We start from the raw sequence: 21,202 nt of genomic DNA, 5'->3' as shown, positions 1-21,202 counted from the left end.
GATTGAGTCACATCTCTATGGAAACAATCAGTAGGTTCCAGTCTAATCACTAATACATCTGTCCCCACAAGATTGCATTAAAGAACATGGCATTTGGGGGAACATCATACATCCAAACCATCACACAAATCCAAGAAGCACAATGTACCCCAAACAGAATAGCTTGGAATATACCTACTCCAAGACACTTACTGATCAGATTGTCCAATGTCAAAGACAAAGAGAATTCCGAAAGCAGCAAGAGAAAAGTGATCCATCACATACGAGTCAAGTTCAGTAAGACTGTGTACAGATTTTTCTGCAGAAACCATGGAGGCAAGAAGGCAGTGGAATGATATATTTAAGGTACCGAGAGAGAAAAACTGCCAACCAAGAAGTCTACATCTGGCAAAACGGTCCTTCAGAAATGAGGGAGAGTTTAAAGGATTTTCAGACAAATAGACACTGAGGGAGTCTGTGAACAAGAGACCTGCTGTACAAGAAATACTAAAGGGAGTGCTACAAGCTGATAGGAAAAGACAGGAGAGAGAGGTTTGGAGAAGAGTGTAGAAATGAAGACTATCAGGAAGGGTAAAAGGAGAGAGAAGAAAAAAATAAGACATGTCATATAAAATCCAAAAGACAAAATGATACAAGGAAGTACTGCCCTTACAGTAATAACATTAAATGTTAATGGATTAAACTCAATAAAAAGATATAGACTGGCAGAATGGATTAAAAAACAGGACCCATCTTTATGCTGTCTACAAGAGACTCACTGTACACACAAGGACAAAATAGGTTGAAAGTGAAAGGTTGAAAAATATTTCATGCGAACAACAATCAGAAAAGAGCAGGATAGCTATTAATATTAGACAAATTAGACTTCAAATGTAAAACAAAGGAGACAAAGAAGGACACTATATATTAATAAAAGGGATGATTCATCAAGAAGAGATAACAATGATAAATATTTATGTAGCAGTCCAGAGTGCGCCAAGATACATGAGGTAAAAACTGACAGCACTGAAGGGAGTAGACACCTCTACTTTGTAGGAAGGTTTCTGATGACTAATTGAATCTCTTTATTTGGGATTGGTTTATTAAGGTCCTCTATTTCTTCTTGAGTCAGTCTGGATTGTTCATGTGTTTCCAGGAAATTGTCCATTTCCTCTAAGTTGTCTTGTTTATTGGTGTACAGTGTTCAAAGTATTCTCTTTTTGACTTTGTCAGTCTAGCTGAGAGTTTGTCAATCTTCTTGATCTTCTCAACTAATTTTTGGTTTTGATTCAGTTTTTTTTTTCAGTTCATTCATTTCTGCTTTAATCTTTATTTCTTTTCTTCTACTTGCTTCACAGTTAGTTTGCTCTTTTTTCTCTAGCTTCTTTAGTTATTCAGTTACATCTTTGGTTTTTAGCTCTTTCTTCCTTTTAAATGTATGCATTTAGAGCTATAAATTTTCCTCTCACCACCGTCTTCCCTGCATCCCATAGGTTTTGATATATGGTATTCTCATTTACATTTGTCTCTAGCTATTTACTGATTTCTCTTGCAAATTCTTCTTTGACTCACTGATTACCATTTGTGGAAGTTCTGGTTCTTTGGTGGTTATATAATTCTAGCTGCATTCCATTTTGGTCAGAGAAAGTGCTTTGAATAATTTCACTCTTTATAAATTTGTTCAAACTTGTTTTGTGCTCCAGCATATAATCTATCCTTGAGAATGTTTCATGAGTACTAAAGAAGAATGTATATCCTGGTGTTTGGGGATTCAACTATCTATATATGTCTGTCAGGTCTGAAACATTTATCACATTGTTCAGTTTCTGTATTTCGTTATTGATGCTCTGTCTGGTTGTTCCATCTGTAGAAGAGAGTGGTGTATTGAAGTCTCCCACTGTTACTGTAGAAACGTCTTTTGCTCCATTCAGTTTTGCCAGTGTTTGCCTCATGAACTTTGGAGTTCCTTTGTTGGGTACATAAAGATTTATGATTGTTATTTCTTCATGAATTGTACCTTTTATGAATATATAATGTCCTTCCTTGTCTCTTATATCTGTATTTGAAGTCTATTTTGTCTTATATTAGTATAGCTACCCTGCTCTCTTTTGGTTACAGCTTGCGGGTCTATTTATCCTTGGGTCTAAGATAAGTCTCTTGTAAACAGGATATAGATGGATCATACCTTTTAATCAATTCTGCCAATCTCTGTCTTTTAATTGGGGAGTTTAGTCCATTCACATTCAAAGTTATTACTGTATAGCAGTAATTGAATTCACCGTCTTATCCTTTGGTTTTTATTTGTCAGGTCTGTTTTTTCCCTGTCTCTCTTTTTATTCCTTAAGTTACCTTTACTAATAGTCTTCAATTCTGTGCCCTTCTCCAGACTCTCTCTCCTGTTTTTTTTTTTTTTTGTTTGTTTGTTTGTTTTTCCCAGCTCACAGAACTCCTTTAGTGTTTCTTGCAGCTCAGGACTGTTGTTAACAAATTCTTTCAGCATTTGTTTGTCTGAAGGACAGCTTTCCTGGATCAGGAATTCTTGACTGGTAATTTTTCTCTTCCAGAATCTTCAGTATGTCATACCACTGCCTTCTCACCTCCATGGTGCCTGTTAAATAGTCAATATTTAATCTTATGTGTCTTCCCTTGTATGTGTTGAATCACTTTTCTCTTGCTGCTTTCAGGACTTTCCGCTTCTCTTTAGCATTTGACAATCTGAGTAGTGTGTGTCTTGGAGTGGATCTACCTCTTCACATCTGCTAATCTATGTCTCTAATATATTTTTAATTTGATCTACAGGATTTTTCACTTCCACAAGATCTACTATTTTTCTATTTACTCTTTCAAATTCTTTATGCTCTTCTAGTATCTTCTTGATAGCCTTTATGTCTTTAGCCAACCTTTTGAAGTTATTTTGGAAACTTATATATACTTCTTTGATTACTTGTTCCAAATTCTGTGTCTCTTCCAGCTTTTTAATTTGGTCATTTTGGTTTTTCCTTACCTTCTTGAATCTTCATGTGCTTTTTGATTTTCTGCTGATTTTTCAGCATTTGATTATCTTGGTCAAGTTATTTTGAAAGGTGATTTCCCTTGCCCCCCTAAGATTTTATAGTTGCTTGGGTTTGCACTGAAAATTTCCTTTGGCCCTTGTTTTATCAGTGATTCCCTGCCAGATGGAGGCCAAGGCCTTCCGTGGGAGAAGCAAGTCTATTTGGACATCTGCAGAGGATTTGGCAGAACAGCAGTTTGCCAGAGTGCACTTTCCTGTCTTCCCAGCAGCTGGTGCTCTTGGGCCACCTCTTCTCCTCAAGCCTGCTTTTCTCTTACTACAGCAGCCTGCTCGGCGGGGTCCAAACCAGGTGAAAATCCAGATAATGCAGCAGATCTCCAGGCTTGCTGGAAACCACCAGTCCCAGGAGTAGGGGGTGGGCACTGTGCACCTCGGCGGAGAATCCACTTGAGGCCACAATGCCTCTGGTGATTTTTAGGCTTCTGAGTGGAATAACCTTCGGCCGTGGGACTGAGAGATTCACTTTCCCCAGCCCTCAGCCAGCTTGGATGTGCCCTGCTATTTGTGGGCCTGCCAGATCCCTGCCTGCCATGCAGCTGCGGGCCTCTGGGGTGGGGAAGGAGCTCTTGGTGTTTTCATGTGGCTCTCTCCCTTGTTCCTGCCTCTCCTCCCATGCACTCTGAGTGCCACGGAGAAAGGATGCAGACTACAGAACAGAGAATGTCTACTCTGTGCTTTTCCTATCCTGCCCAGCAGATGGTGCTTGTCAGCAGGATGGTGTAAAGAGGTGTGGTTCCCTTAATTCTCAGGAGACCCTGTCCTACCCAGGGGCAGAGGATGTCAGAAGCCAAGCCTAAGTTGTTTTTTTTTTTTCTTTTTTCTTTTTTACCCACACTGGCCCTGGGGTTTGAATTCTCTGAGGGAGGGCAGCCACTAAAACTGGTCCTTGTCCCCCTTTTCTTAGGGAAGATACACCCTTTAGGGAGTTATCTTCTACATTTGAATTCTTTCTTTGTGTCTCTGACTCAGTTAACTCCACCTTGCCTGAGTCAGGGCTGACATTTGAAAATTCCTGAGGCTCTCTCTAATGACTACTTAGGGAGGAAAAAAAATCGAAAAAGAGAGAAAGCCCCTTTTCAGAGCCAGTCCCCAGCCCCCTGTTTCGCCACTCGACTGGTGTTGGTACCTGATTCTCTGTGCCCCTTTTCCTGGGGCACTGCCAGTTTCCAGTATTCTGAACTCAACTGTCTCCAAAGGCCTCTGTTTTTAATTATTTATGTATTTTTTTTTTTTTTCTGTCAGCCCTGTCTCCTCTCTGCCGGGAAGAACCTCAGGTTCCTTTCCTGCTTCCTCCTGGTTTATAAAAGTGTCTCACACAACTGTGGGGATACATGAGTCCAAATTATTTAGGGCAGGATGCATGAGTCCAAATTACGTAGGGCAGGCAGCAAACTGGCAACTCCGATACAGATGTTCAGTGAACTCAAGAAATGCTTTGCCGACTAACTGAAGAAGTAAAGGTCCTTTCTCTTTCCCCTTTAGAAGTCTTGAACTGATTGGATTATACCCTGCTGATTGATTTCTCTAATTGTGGAAGACACACCCTTTGTTGATGTAATCAGTCACAGGTGCAATCAGTTGACTGATGATTTAATAAACCAGCCTTCTGGTTTATTAACCAGCCACAGATGTCCTTGCAGTACCAGGCTGGTGCTTGACCAGACACATAGAGACCACCTGGCCAAGTTGACACATGAACCTAACCATCACATCCCCAACAGTTGTTCCAGACTATTTACTGATCTTTCCTAGCTATTTACTGTTTGCTCTAGAGGACTGACAATTCCACACCTTCCTATGCTGACATCTTGTCCCACCTGACCTCTATGGGTTTTGACAGTGTCATGTATGCACTGTTAGAATAGCATAGAGAATAGTTTCACTGCCTTAAAACTACCCTGTGTTCCATCAATTTATCTCTCCTCCCCTTCCTTCTAAGCCTCTGGCAATCTCTTATCTTTTTAATATTTCTATAATTTTGCCTTTTCCAGAATGTCATATACTTGGAATCATATTGTTGGAATCATAGTAAGTAGCTTTTTCAGACAGGCCTCTTTTCTTTAATAATATACATTTAAGTTTCCTCTATGCCTTTTTTTTTTTAGTTTATTTTATTTCTAATTATTATTAAGATTCAGATAAGGGATAACAAAAATAACAAATATGGGGAAGTTAAAAAGTTTTATGAGATTACTTCAATTATGGTTCTTCATTCCTTTTTTTCCCATCTTTTTTCATTGAGATTGTTCACATGCCATACAATTATCCAAAGATCCAAAGTGTACAGTCACTTGCCCATAGTACCATCATATGGCTGTGTGCATCCATCACCACAGTTAATTATTTTTTTCAATTTTTAGAACATTTTCATTACTCCAGAAAAGAAGATACACAAAAAAAGGAAACTCAAATCCTCCCAAACCCCTAACCACCCCCCTCCATTATTTATTCATAGTGTTGGTATAGCACATTTGTGATTGTTGATGAAAGAATGTTAAAATACTACTTACTGTAGTATATAGTTTGCAATAGGTATATATTTTTTTCCTATATGCCCCTCTAGTATTAACTTCTAGTTATAGTGTCATACGTTTGTTTAGTTCATGAAAGAGATTTCTGATATTTGTACAGTTAATCACGGACATTGTCCACCACAAGAGTCACTGTTTTATACATTCCCATCTTTTAACCTCCAGCTTTCCTTCTGGTGACATACATGACTCCAAGCTTCCCCTTTCCACCACAGACACACACCATTCAGCACTGTTAGTGATTCTCACAATGTGCTGCCATCACCTCTGTCCATTTCCAAATGTTTAAGTTCACCCTAGTTGAACATTCTGCTTATAATAAGCAACTGCTCCCTATTCTTTAGCCTCATTCTATATCCTGATAACTTACATTTCATGTCTATGAGTTTACATAATATAATTAGTTAATATCAGTGAGACCCTGCAATATTTGTCCTTATGTGTCTGTCTTATTTCACTCAGTATAGTGCCCTCAGGGTTTCTTCATCAACCCATTTTTTTTTAAGACAGTTTTGTTCACACACCATACATTCCATCCTAAGTAAACAATTGATGGTTCCCTGTATAGTGACATATTTATGTATTCACTGCCATCACCACTATCTGTATACGGACATCTCCATTTCTTCACAAAGCAGGAGGAAGAGTCAAAGAACGTAGAGAGGCAAAAGAAAAAGAAAAAAGAAAGAGAGAATACAAAACAAAACATGACAGCTAGGAAGCAACAAAAGGAAAGATAGCATTATACTAAAGTAGAATAGAGAGTCCCATACCCTTCCCCTGTGCCCCCCCATATGCATTTAGCTTTGGTATATTGCCTATGTTATATTAAAGGAAACATAATACAATGTTTCTGTTAATTGTAATTTCTAGTTTGCATTGATTGTATTTTTGCCCCAATCCCACCCCATTTTTAACACCTTGCGGTGTTGACGTTCGTTTGTTCTACCTCATGTAAAAACATATTTGTACGTTTTATCGCAATCATTGAGCACCCTAGGTTTCACTGAGTTATACAGTCCTATCTTTATCTCTCCTCTTTCCTTCTGGTGTCCCACATGCTCCTAACCTTCCTCTTTCAACCATACTCACAGTCATCTTTGTTCAGTGTACTTACATTGCTGTGGTATTGTCTCCCAAAACTGAGTTCCCGACCTCCTGTCTTTTCCTTTCTGTCTGTAGTGTTTCCTTAAGAGGAGGTATCTTGTTAACAAACTGTCATTGTCTGTCTGTCAGAGAATATTTTAAGCTCTCCCTCATAATTGAAGGATGGGTTTGCCAGATACAGATTCCTGGTTGTTGGTTTTTCTTTGTAAGTATCTTAAATATATCACCCCACTCCTTCTTGCCTCCCCGGTTTCTATTGAGAAATCTGCACATAGTCTTATCAAGCTTCCTTTGCATGTGATGGATAGCTTTTCTCTTGCTGCTTCAAGATTCTCTTTTTATCTTTGATAATCTGATTATTAAGTGTCTTGGGGTAGGCCTATTCAGATCTGTTCTGTTTGGGGTATGCTGCACTTCTTGGATCCGTAATTTTATGTCTTTCATAAGAGATGGGAAATTTTCATTGATTATTTCCTCTATTATTGCTTCTGCCCCTTTTCCCTTCTCTTCTCCTTCTGGGACATCCATGACATGTACATTCCTGCAGTTCATTTTGTCCTTAAGTTATGGGAGACATTGCTCATATTTTTCCATTCTTTATCTGTTCTTTTGTGTGTAGGCTTTCAGGTGTTTTCCTCTGCCTCTTGAGCTCTGCTGTTGTATGTCTCCATTGTGTCCTTCATCTTGTGTGTTGTGCTTTTCATTTCCATAGATTCTGTCAGTTTTTTTTTGAACTTTCCGATTTCTACCTCATGTACACCCATTGTTTTCATTACATGCTTCATCTCTTTTGCCGTATTTTTCCTAAACTTTCTGAATTGATCCAGCACTAGTTGTTTAAATTCCTGGATTTCAGTTGAAGTGTAAGTTTATTCCTTTGACTGGGCCATAACTTCACCCCTCCTAGTGTAGGTTGTAATTTTCTGTTTTCTAGACATCTGACCTCTTTGGTTGCCCCAATTAGGTTTTCCTAGGCCAGAATGGGCTCAGATCTTGGAAGGAGGCAATAGTTTCAGGTCTCTCTGAGGGTGTCTTAGAAGACTGATGCACTTTTTGAGTCCTGGAGTCACTGTGCTTTTCTGCCCAGCAGGTGGTGCCTGTCAGCCTGTAGCTCCAGACTGGTATAAGGAGGTGTGGCCCATGGCTGTTTTCCCCCAGGCTCTGGGGTCTGCTTCTGAATGGAAGGCGGATAGTAGATCTTGGCACCGCATCTTTCCTCATAGGGAAGATATACCCCCTGGGAAGAGGTCATTTGCATTTGAATTGTCTCTTACTCTGCTATATCCACCCTTGTCTGGGTTTGAGCTCTGGGAATTGAAAATGGCCGAGGCTTTCTCCACTGAGCTGAAAAAGGGACAGAAAGACCCCCTTCAGGGTCAGGCTGTGTTCCCCCTCAGTTTCACCCGTTGGCCAGAGACAGCACCTGGTCCTCTGGGCTCCCCCTCCCTCCCAGAGAAGTCCTCTAGCTCTCCAAGGCCAGTCATCACCAAAGGCCTCTCTTTTCTTGCTGGGGATTTGTAGGTTGTATTGAGCAGTCCACGTGTGCTAATTAAAACCCGGACTGGAGCTCAGCTGAGCTATGTTCGCTTGCTCACAGAGTGCTGCTCTCTAGCACCACAAGGCTTTGCAGTTCGGCCGTGAGGGGAGGGAGCTCCCAGCTCAGTTCTGCAGTTTTTACTTACAGATTTTATGCTGCAGTCTCGGGCATTCCTGCCAATTCAGGTTGGTGTATGATGACTGGACGGTCACATTTGTACCCCTGCAGTTATTCCAGATTATTTTCTAGTTGTTCCTGGCTCTTTATTAGTTGTTCCAGGGGGTCTGACTAACTTCCATGCCTCTCTATGCTGCCATCTTCTTTTTCTCCCTCCATGTCTTTTTCTAGCTTGATAGCTCATTTCTTTTTACTGTTCAATAATACTCCATTGTGTGGATGAACCAGTTTGTTTATCCATTCACCTATTGAAGGACATCTTGGTTACTTCCAGTTTGGGGCCAATATGAATAATGCTATAAACGTTCATGTGCAATTTTTTGTGTGGACATAAGTTTTCAAATCATATGAATAAATACTTAAGAGTGCAATTGCTGGATCATGTGGTAACCCTGGTTTAGCTTTGTGAGAGACTGCCAGACTGTCTTCCAAAGTGGCTGTACTATTTTGCATTCTTTTCAGTAAAATATGAATTCCTGTTGCTGCACATTCTTCTCAGCATTTGTTGGTGGCAGTGTTTTTTATTTTAGCCATTTAATAAGTGTAAAACACCTACATTTTTGTATCCTGCTTCTTCTTTTACCTTGATCATATATATTTTTCGATATTGCTACAGTTATCCCAATTATTCCTTTTAATAGCTATAATGTTCCTTTGAGTAATTACATCATGTTATACTTAACCAGTTTTACTTCTAGATTTTCACAGTTATAAAACTGCAGTTAGCATTTTTGTGCATATGAACTTTCTCATATTTGAAGCTAGTGGTGTAGATGTTTAGATGTATGATTACTGGGTCAAAGGGTGTGAGTATTTTTATAATTCTTGTTGTAGATTGGCAAGAGTAAATAACTCTTTGAAAGCCTTTAGCAAGGATGAGAGAACCATGGTCACTGAAACCATTATCACCATTAGGTATTATCCTTTTTTAAATACATTTTTTGCTAATAGGGAAAAAAATAATTGGTGGAGAGTTTTAAATTTAGTGTGTAAAGCTTCCTAAATTGTTAGTTATGTGTAAGCCACTATTTTAAATATTTCGGGAGACATGAAGTTAAGTGAAGTATAATGCCTGATTTGAAGAAGTAAGGGAGTGAAAACTTGTTATTATGAATTAATTGGTCATGTACCAATCTGAAGAGTAAGAGGTAAGTTAGTAAGTATAAGGGTTAGTAAGAAGTTAGTTCCTTACATCACAGCCTATTTTTAAATCAGCTTTATTTTTTTAATTAGTAGTAACGTTTAGAGTCAGTTGATACTACATTTCTACCTTCTACATCTACCATGCGTATTTTCTAATAACTATTAAAAACATAATTGTCTTACTGTTGTGATTAATTTCTTTCTTAAGTTCCCAACTTACATTCCATTGACATCTTTAAAAATGAAAATTTTAGCTAAAATATGTGTTGCATACACATACCTTGAGTGAATAGAGACTGCTAATTTACAGAGTTCTGTATATTTCAAAGTGAAGTGGATTAATGGACTCAGCATGAAGGTCTGCCTAATGCTAAAATACAAATAACGCATTTTCTTTATCTGTAGAGCAGTTCATACCTTTAGTTTGCTCACATGTAAGGAAGCAATGAATTACATTAGAAAAACACTCGATGGGAAGTTAGGATTCTAAACCCTGTTGTATAATTGACTACTACCTTGAACATGTTGCTTAACCTTGGCTTCTGTTTTCTGTTTCTATAGAATGGGGGATAGAATATGTTGATCACATGAATAACAATCATATAGTAAACTGTTAAAGCATTCTGTAAAGTGCAGTGCCTTACAAATAAAAGATACATGGCAGGAAATCATTATTCTATCTATGACTGGTGTTTGAATTAAATGAGGAAATCCCTATTAAAGCACCTAAAACAGGCCTAGCACATTGTAAGCGTTCAACATAGCTAGCATGAAAATGGAGACAGTGACAAAGCTTTAGTACTGAAATACTCTGCTTCTGAAAGATTCTCTATTTGAACTGCTTCAGGGTCTGTACAAAATTAAGGTGTTTTAAATAAGTAAATATTTTTATTTTCTAGGATCAAATATAAATCGCTGTGGTTTCCGAGGCTCTTCATACCTGGGTATTCCGTTCAATCCATCAAAGGTTGGTTCTGCTTGGGTCTTAACTTGATATATATTTCTCACTGTTGTGATGTAGTTATCTTAATTATTACTTTTAATAGCAGTATAAAAAGAAGCCAGTTAACTTCTATATGTTACAGAAAGATTTCATATTCAGCTTTCATTTCTTAGGAATAAAAGAGAAAGCTCTTGGAGAACCTAAGATGGCAGCTAGGTGAGACAGGGCAAAAAAAACACCTCCATGAAAAATACTACATAAAAACCAGAAAGTGACCCAGAACACCACTTCCAGAGTAGCACCAGCCAAACAATATCTGCTAAATCTATGGGGACCGTGCATTTGGTGAAACCAGGAGTCTGCATTCTGGAACGAGTGAGTGAGTCAGCTGAAAGTCCCTCGGCCACGCTGCAGTGTGGGGAAATGGTGGGTTGGCGTTTGGAGATGGACTAGTTCTTTAAAAAAAAAAAAAAGCCCGGGAGCAGCTGCAGATACGACGGGAGCAGGCTGGGCTAATGCCTCGGTGTCAGGCGTGGAGGATACCCCTTCCCACACCCACTGCTGATTGTCTTTGGCCCAGGGGAGCAAAGAGGAGCCAAAAGGAGAAAAAGAATGCAAAACTTGTAGCCATCTCCCTGGCAGGCGGGGTACTCCTGCCTGGGGCCAAACCCACAGCACAGAGCCTCATCAAGAAACTCAGTGTGACAGGGAGTCTTTCCCGCAGCACCGCGCACACACCACAATATTGACTGTGGACAGTGGCCTTTAATACACCCACTGCTGATTGTCCCGGAGCTGGGAGGGCAGAGCTGTGTGGAAAGGGGGAAGTTAACCCATCCCTTTCAACCATCTTTGAAGCGGGCGGGGAACGTCCCTGCACGGCCCGGTGTCCCAGGGCTTCCCTGGAGGCCGGCGCGCACTTGTGACGTGGCATGGCTCTCCTTCCCTCAGCAGAGGTCCTGGAAGAGCACAGCAGGAAAGGGGGAACCACTTGGAAATCCCAGCGAACCTACGTCAATACCAAGGACTTTTGGGTCAGTGGCAGAGAACAGCCTTATATCTCCGGGAACACCTGGAAGGTTTGATTATTAAAGCTGCCCTTCCTCCCTAACTGCTCAGACACACGCCCCTCATTCAGGGCAGACAGCACCAACAACACACCCAAATTAAGTGCACCAGTTGAACCCCACAATAATCAGATCCCCACACGCCACAAAGACAAAGTTGGGGAGAACTGACTTGAGGGGAATAGGTGACTCACGGACACCATCTGCTGGTTAGTTAGAGAAAGTGTATGCCACCAAGCTGCAATTCTGACAAATTAAAGATCAAGTAAAGCAAATGCCAAGAGGCCAAAAACAACAGAAAATCTTAAAGCATATGATAAAACCAGACGATATGGAGAACCCAAACCCAAAGATCCAAATCAAAAGATCAGAAGACACACAGTACTTGGCACAGTTAATCAAAGAACTACAGACAGGCAACGAGAGCATGGCTCAGGATATAAAGGACATGAAGAAGAACATGGCACAGGATATAAAAGACATAAAGAAGACCCTAGAAGAGTATAAAGAAGATATTGCAAGAGTAAATAAAAAAAATAGAAGATCTTATGGGAATTAAAGAAACTATAGGCCAAATTAAAAAGACTCTGGATACTCATATTACAAGATTAGAGGAAGCTGAACAACAACTCAGCCTCCTTGAGGACCACAGAACAGAAAATGAAAGAACAAAAGAAAGAATGGGGAAAAAAAATTGAAAAAATCGAAATGGATCTCAGGGATATGATAGATAAAATAAAACATCCAAATTTAAGACCCATTGGTGTCCCAGAAGGGGAAGAGAAGGGTAAAGGTCTAGAAAGAGTATTCAAAGAAATTGTTGGGGAAAACTTCCCAAACCTTCTACACAATATAAATACACAAAGCATAAATGCCCAGCGAACTCCAAATAGAGTAAATCCAAATAAACCTACTCCAAGTCATACTCTGATCAGACTGTCAAATACTGAAGAGAAGGAGCAAGTTCTGAAAGCAGCAAGAGAAAAGGAATTCACCACATACAAAGGAAACAACATAGGACTAAGTAGTGACTACTCAGCGGCCACCATGGAGGCGAGTTGGCAATGGTATGACATTCAAAATGCTGAGAGAGGAAAATTTCCAACCAAGAATACTTTATCCAGCAAAACTCTCCTTCAAATTTGAGGGAGAGCTTAAATTTTTCACAAACAAATGCTGAGAGATTTTGCTAATAAAAGACCTGCCCTACTTGAAATACTAAAGGGAGCCCCACCGACAGGGAAACAAAGAAAGGAGAGAGAGAGAGAGAGAGAAAGAGAGAATTTTAACAGACATACATAGAATATTACATCCCAGATCCCCAGGACACACATTCTTCTCTAGTGATCACGGATCTTTCTCCAAAATGGACCATATGCTGGGACATAAAAACAAGCCTCAATGAAATTAAAAAAAAAAAAAAAAAATTGTTCAAAGCACATTCACTGACCACAGTGGAATACAAATAGAAGTCAATAACCATCAGAGACTTGGAGAATTCACAAACACCTGGAGGATAAAAATGAGGGGGAGATGAAAACATTCCCGGATAATCAAAACCTGAGGGACTTCATCACCAGTAATCAGTCCTATAAGAAATGCTAAAAGGAGTTGAGCAGGCTGAAAGGAAGGGACACTAACAATTGATTGAAACTACATGAAGAAATGAAGATTTCCCATAAAGATCACATGGTAAATATAAATACCAATACTACTGTATTTTTGATTTATAATCCACTATTTACTTCCTACAGGATCTAAAATATGTAAACTGTAATGATAAATCAGTGGTTTTGGACTCAATGTAAAATATGTAATTTTTGACAAGAACTACATAAAGGTGGGGGAATGGTGGAGTATAGGAACATAGTTTATGTGTCATATTGAAGTTAAGTTGGTATCAAATGAAAACAAGATTGTTATAGATTTAAGATGTTAAATTTAAGCCCCACGTTAAACGCAAAGAAAGTAGCAGAGAATATGACCATGGAGATGAAAAATAGAGTGGGGGTTCCGAGAAGTGGGGGAAGGGGCAATGGGGAGTTAAGAAATGAGCGTAGGGTTTCTGTTTGGGGTAAAGGGAAACTTCTAGAAATGGATGGTGGGAAGGTGATAGCATTGCAACAATCTAAATGTGATTAATCCCACTAACAGAATGCTAGGGAGGGGGTGGAATGGGAAGATTTAGGCTATATATATGTTTCCACAATTGAAAAAAAAAAAAGAGAGAGAGAGAAAGCTCTTGCCAAGGCACTGACTGAAGTAGTAATGCATTTGTTGACCTTTGCAGAACTTCCTCAGGGTTATTTCCGGAGCCTTTGGTATCAGCACATGCCAGTGTAGAAGGCAGTGAGTCTTCTTCAGAGAAATAGACTCATACGTTTTACTAACCTTTGCGGGTGTTCTATTTGTGTACAAAATGCCAATATTTTTCTGTAGTAGAAATTAGAAATAAACTTCATTGTTTTGTCCAAAGTGGCTTCACAAAATAGAAACTGTTTCTTAATGGCAGCAATCTGCTTTTTTTTTCCTAGAGGCAGCCCTATCATTCATATATAAACAACGTAAATGCGATTGCCCATAATAAGTCCCATTTCCTGTTAACTTGAGGCTTCTCTCTTTGGCTGTTTTTATGAAATGGTTAGATTGCGTCATTCAGATCTATGCCTTAGGGTGGTTATAAGAGGTCTGCTTTTGTAATGGTTATGAGCCAGTATCTGACTACACTGAGTGCATCAAGATTTCTGTCCAGGTGCAAGCTCAAGGCAAATGTTGTGCTGCCATTTTTTCCATAATGCGCTTCAAAAATTTGAAATAAAGAGCAGTGATTTTCGAGGTGACATGATTTGATAGGGGTACCACTTCAACTTTCTTCCACTGCCTCAAGCCACAGATCAGCTTGCTTATATCAAGCTCATATGAATTTTCTAAAGCGTCTCCTATCTATCACATTTGCCCATTCCTCTTAGCAGGGAAGGTAAAAGCAAAGCATTTGTAAGATCTGTCCCTTTTTTTTTTCATATATATGATATTTTCAACTGAAACCAGTCCTGAATAAAGGTAGCGCTCCATTTAGTCATAGTGGACAGTGTGTCTGGATGTCACGGCATTGGTAGCGTTGACCATTATATAGTATCAGACCATGTACAGATGTTTACTTATACTTGGTGTAAAACAGTGCTTTAATAACATTAAAAAAAAAAAAAAAATCCCCTTCCCCACTGCCAACATTTTCAAAATAATGAATAAAATTGAAGAAGAAATAATTTTGGCCCTTGGTCCACAGATTCTCCAGAAACCCTTTTTGACCCTCAGTTCACCTGGATCCTTGGCATCTTTTGGGGAATCTAGGTCCCACTCCATGCCATATTGTCCACGCTCTAAGTGGTGGAAGGAGCTATACACTCCAGGTGGAATCATATAGCCCACAATGAGTTGTCACTGAGGGTTGTGGCTGAGAGTCCAGGAGACAGATGGAGTTACGAAGAATCTGAGGAGGCACACAGGGTTGTCCAGTACAGAGTATGTGTAGTGATACTGCTGTTTTCTTCCAAAACCACCAAACTACCTATGAACCTCTGACTTACTGATAAAAGCCTGAGATCTTCATTAGCCACAGAGTATATTTTGAGAAACACTGATTGATTCCTAAACCACTTTTCTCACTATTTTCTTTCACGAATCCCATATTCTATATGTTGTCCTTATTATGTACATACCCCAGGATTGTGCTTTTCCTTCTACCTATAATTCTCCCTCTCCCTCTCTACCTACCCAAGTTCCTCTTCTCCTACAGAAAAGAATCCCTTATGTAGATCCATGTCTTACTATCTCCCTTTTGACACTTTACATTCTACTTTGTATTGTAATTATTTAGAGGTTCCTGTCTTCTGCCCTTAAGGTTAAGGTTTACATTTGATTTATGTAGCAGATGTTCAGTTTAAGTATCAAACTTGAAACATTCCATGGCAGTTGTAAGATGGCTGTTATAAATGTGGAATAGAATAGCCAGGAGAATTAGAGGTTAAGTTCTAAGGGAAGCAGTGCCAGGATGAAAATTTGCTTGGCATATTGTAAAACCATATGAAAAATGGTGAATGTAAGGGGGTTCAGATTATAGAAGGTATTGAACACCATGCAGATTTTTTCTGTGAGGTCATTGAGCAGGAAAATAAAGTGATTAAGTCACTGGTGGTGCCAAGACCAATGGGTCATAATTTCAAAGAAATAGTGACCTTTTGACGTTTATTTTACACTTACATTGCCATCATTTTGATAAGTAACAGCTTTATGGTTAGTAACTTTATTTAATCCACTCAATAACCCTATCTGGCAGATACTAAAATCTCCATTTTCCAGAATGAGAATATGATGCCTTTCAATAGTTGTGGGAGTTAATATTTTAGATAATGCAGAGGAGTATATTTTAACCAATACCTTTTGTTTTAGTTTCCTGGGCTGCTCAAGCACATACCATGCAATTGGCTGGCTTAAACAATGAGAATTTACTAGCTCATGATTTGAGGCCAGGAAAAAGTCCAAAATCAAGGTGTTATCAAGGCGATGCTTTCTTCCCAAAGACTGGCATTCTGGAGCTGGTTGTTGGCAATCCTTGCTCCTTGGCTCCTCCATCACATGGCAATACACATGGCAGCCTCTCCTGGCCTCCCCATTCTATTCTGAGTTCCATTGACTTTCCTTGGTCCTTAGTTTATCACCTGGAAACGGCATATGGTGACATCTCCTGGTCTTTCCTTTCTTCTCTGGGTTCTGTTGATGTTCAGCTTCTGGCTGCTCCCTCTGTGGCTTTTTCTCTCTGTGTCTGAATTTCATTCTGCTTATAAAGGACTCCAGTAATAGGATTAAAACGCATCCTGATTAGGTGGACCACACCTGAAATAACCTCATCAAAAGGTCCTACTTAAAATAGGGTCATACCCACAGGAATAGATTAACTTCAAGAACATGTTTTTTTTTTTCTGTTGGGCCATGGAGGGGCTCTGAAAGAGGGCTTTCTTTCCCTTTTTCTCTCTCAACCTGAGTGGCTTAGTGGAGAGAGCCTCAGCCATTTTCAGTTCGCAGCGCTCTAACCGACAGGGGTGGAGATAACAGTCAGAGGGTCAAAGAAGCAATTCAAATGCAGAAGATAACTCCCTAGGGGGTGGATTTTCCCTAAGAGGAAGGAGGTGGGGCCCAGCTCTAGTGCCAGCCTCCCCTTCATAACTCAGACCCCAGAGCCTGGGGAAAAATAGCCAAAACAGAAACTAAAGGAGCCACACCTCCTTACACCAGTCAGGAACAACAGGCTGACAGGCACCACCTGCTGGGCAGGTTAGGAAAAGCACAGTGGCTAGAGACATCACAGGAAAGTCTGTCAATCTTCTAAGACACACCTTCAGGGAGACTTGAAACTGAATATAACACCGTTTTGAGATCTGAACCCATTCAGTTCTGGGAAAATCTGATTGGGGTAACCAAGGTAGCTGGATGCCTAGACAACAGAAAACTACAAACTACACTGGTAAAGGTGAGGATATGGTCCAAAGGAACAAAGTTGCATCTTAATCAAGATACAGTTTGAAAATCTTTAACAATCTGTTAAAGATTTTCAAGGAAATATGCTAAATCAAATCAAAAACCAAATCAACGAGTTCAGGGAATATATGGCAAAAGTGATGAAGGAGATAAAGAAAACATTGGGCAAACGTAAGGTACAAATCAAAAGTTTGAAAAAACAGCTGGCAGAATCTATGGAAATGAAAGGCACAAGAGATGAAAAACATAATGGAGGCATACAATAGCAGATCTCAAGAGGCAGAAGAAAACACTCAGGAACTGGAGAATGAGACACCTGAAATCCTACACACAAAAGAACAGATAGGGAAAAGAATGGAAAAATATGAGCAACATCTCAGGGAACTGAATGACAACATGAAGCACATGAATGTGTGTGTCATGGATGTTCCAGAAGGGGAAGAGAAGGGAAAAGGGGCAGAAGCAATAACAGAGGAAATAATCAATGAAAATTTCCCATGTGTTATGAAAGACATAAAATTACACATCCAAGAAGCTCCACATACCCCAAACAGAATAGATCTGAATAGACCTACACCGAGACACTTAATAATCAGATTATCAAACGTCCAAGACAGAGAGAATCCTGAAAGCAACAACAGAAAAGCTATCCATTACATACAAAGGAAGCTTGATAAGACTAGGTGTGGGTTTGTGAGTAGAAACCATGGAGGCAAGAAGGAAGTGATGTGATATATTTAAGATACTGAAAGAGCAAAACGACTAACCAAGAATCCTATCTCCAGCAAAACTGTCCTTCAAATATGAGGGAGAGTTCAAAATATTCTCTGACAGACAGACAATGAGAGAGTTTGTGAGCAAGATACCTGCTTTACAGGAAATACTGAAGGGAGCACTACAAATACATAGGAAAAGACAGGAGTGAGAGATTTGGAACAGTTTTGGGTGATGGTAGCACAGCAATGTAAGTACAGTGAACAAAGATGGCTGTGAGTATGGTTGAAAGAGAAAGGTTAGGAACATGTGGGACACCAGAAGGAAAGAGGAAAGATAAAGGCTGGGACTGTTTAATTCAGTGAAACCTATAGTGCTCAACAGTTGTGATAAAATATACAAATTTTTTTTTCAATGTCAACCTTGCAAGTTGTTAAAAATGGGATGGTATTGGGAACCAAAGTACAATCAATGCAAACTAGAGACTATAGTTAACAGAAACATTGTATTATGCTTCCTTTAATGTAACAAAGGCAATATACCAAAACTAAATGCCTGCAAGAGGGGGACTTAAGGGAGGAGTATGGGACTTTTGGCATTGGTGGTGTTGTGTGACTCTTTTTCTACTTTAGTTTAATTCTGTCTTTCCTTTTGTGCTTTTTAGCTGTCATTTTTTTTCTTCTTCTCTTTCTTTTGTTTGTCTACCTTCTTTGACTCTTCCTCCTCCTTTCTGGCAGAAATGGAGATGTCCTTGTATAGATAGTGGTGATGGTGGTGAATGCATAAATACGTGATTATGCAGGGAACCACTGATTGTTTACTTAGGACAGAATGTATGGGGGATGAACAAAACCATCTTAAAAAAAGAACAGGTTGATGAAGAAACCTTGAGGGCACTATATTGAGTGAAATAAGTCAGACACATAAGGACAAACATTGTATGGTCTCCCTGATATGAACTAATTAGAATATGTAAACTTACAGACACGAAATATAAATTACTAGGATATAGAACGAGGCTAAAGAATGGGGAGCGGTTGCTTATTATGAGCAAAATGTTTAACTAGGTTGAACTTAAGTGTTTGGAAGTGGACAGATGTGATGGTAGCACTTTATTATGAGAATAACTAACAGTGCTGTATGGTGTGTGGATGTGGTGGAAAGGGGAAGCTTAGAGTCACGTATGTCACCAGAAGAAATGTTGGAGGTTAAAAGATGGGAATGTATAATACAGTGAATCTTTTAGTGGACAATGTCCATGGTTGACTGTACAAATATTAGAAATCTCTTTCATGAACTAGAGCAAATGTATGACATTATAACTAGAAGTTAATAGAGGGGTATATAGGGAAAAAATATACCTATTGCAAACTATGTACTGCAGTTAGTAGTATTTTAACATTCTTTTATCAACAGTAACAAATGTACTATACCAATACTATGAGTCAGTCATGGAGGATGTTTGGTTAGGGGTATGGAAGGTGTTCTAGTTTGCTAATGCTGCTGTTACACAAGATACCAGAAGATTGGCTTTTATAAAGGGGGTTTATTTGGTTACTTAGTTACCATCTTAAGGCCATAAAGTGTCCAAGGTAATGCATCAACAATTCATTACCTTCACTGGAAGATGGCCAATGGTGTCCAGAAAACCTCTTTTAGCTGGGAAGGCAAGTGGATGGTGTCTGCTCCAAGTTCTGGTTTCAAAATGGCTTTCTCTCAGGATGTTCCTCTCTAGGCTTCAGCTCCTCCAAAATGTTACTCTTATTTGCTCTTGGGGCGATTGTCCCCTCTTAGCTTCTCCAGAGCAAATGTCTGCTTTCAAAGACCATCTCCAAAATGTGTCTGTAAACTGGAGCTTCTCTCTCAGTTTCAGTGCGTTCTTCAAAGTGTCCCTTTTGGCTGTAGCTCCTCTTCAAAATGTCACTTTCAGCTGCACTGAGTTCCTTCTTTTTGTCGGCTCATTTATATGGCTCCAGTGATTTAATTTAGACCCACCCTGAATGGGTGGGGTAACACCTCCATGGAAATTATCCAATCAGAATCATCACCCACAGTTGTATCGGGCGCATCTCCATGGAAACACTCAAAGAATTACAATCTAATCAACACTGATATGTCTGCCCACACAAGATTACATCAGAGAAAATGGCGTTTGGGGGACATAATACATTCAAACCAGCACAGAAGGATTTCAGTTTTCTTTTTTTTTTGTCTTTGTTTCTTTTCTGGAGTAATGAAAATGTTCTAAAAATCGACAAAAAAGTAATTGTGGTAATGGACGCACAGCTGTATGATGGTACTGTGGGCAATTGATTTTGCACTTTGGATCTTTGGATGATTGTAAGGTATGTGAACAATCTCAATAAAATTAAATTTTAAAAAAAAGACCATGTTTTTGTGGGGTACATGCAGCTCCTAACCACTACAGCTTGGGACACATTCCATTTTTTCTTTCTAATGTTAAGAGCAGTTATTCTAGTATTGAAGTGCTTGTTGATGAACTCAAACGTAAACAGGAGAAACCTATAAAAGTAAGCTTTTATTCTATCCAAAATAAAACTTTCTCACATTGCCCAAGAAACCTTTTGTAACTGTTTGTGGTTATATTTTGTTTAACAGTCAAATCAGTTGGACTAATCTGACCATACTGTGGTTATAAGGGCTTCCTAGTTTGGCTTCCTTGCTCAGCCTGGGCAGTTGCTAATCTAATATACGCCCTTTCTAAGGGCATAGGCTTCATAAAACACTTTTTGCAGGTAATACCCATACCCATTCGAGCTCTAAGTTTTAAAAACCACACTATTTTATTTCTAAAGTATTTATCAGTTTTGATATTTTGAGGTCTTTGCATTTCTTTTTTGTTTCCTTGTGATTCTAAGTGCTAATGTTTTTTTAACTATTTATCGAAAAATTAAAAAACAAACAAAAACAACATTTCATATAAAACAAAGATTAAGAAAAGCAAGTAACCTAAAATAACTACTTGGCTTCCAACATATTCCTACCATTTCCCTAGAAAATTAACAAACCATAATCAAAGGCATAAGGAAAAACAGATAACCTAAAATAACTACATTATTGAAGCCAATTTTTTAAATGCAATAGCTTTTTTTTTACTTTATCAAAAAATAAAAAAAAAACAATTCAAACAAAACAAAGGAATAAGAAAAACAAATAACCTAAAATAACCGCACTGCTTCCAAAGTGTCCCTACCATACTCCAAGAAAATTAACAAACCTTAACAAAACAAAGGAATAAGAAAAACAAATAATCTAAAATAACTACATTGCTTCCAGCATGTTCCTACCATACCCCAGGAAAATTAACAAACCATAATCAAAGGCGTAAGAAAAACCAGATAACCTAAAATAACTACATTGAAGCTCATTTTTTAA

At 39.0% G+C, this 21,202-nt stretch overlaps 1 protein-coding gene across 2 annotated transcripts in view; it reads left to right on the top strand.

The window, feature by feature from the left end:
- The window catches only part of PGGT1B (protein geranylgeranyltransferase type I subunit beta), a 73,599-nt gene that overhangs the window by 31,466 nt on the left and 20,931 nt on the right, over positions 1-21,202 (top strand). The window contains exons 3-4 of one of the 2 annotated variants that reach the window (XM_037801125.1): positions 3,142-3,341; positions 10,447-10,514. In XM_037801125.1, coding sequence (XP_037657053.1) covers positions 3,142-3,341; positions 10,447-10,514 — 268 coding nt within the window. The remainder of the gene's footprint in view (positions 1-3,141; positions 3,342-10,446; positions 10,515-21,202) is intronic. The other variant, XM_037801126.1, reaches the window with a different exon arrangement.

Source organism: Choloepus didactylus, chromosome 13 (genome assembly GCF_015220235.1).
Source record: "Choloepus didactylus isolate mChoDid1 chromosome 13, mChoDid1.pri, whole genome shotgun sequence".
NCBI classification, from domain to species: domain Eukaryota; kingdom Metazoa; phylum Chordata; class Mammalia; order Pilosa; family Megalonychidae; genus Choloepus; species Choloepus didactylus.
Note: the sequence above shows the minus strand (reverse complement) of the source record. Positions and strands in the feature narration are given on the sequence as shown.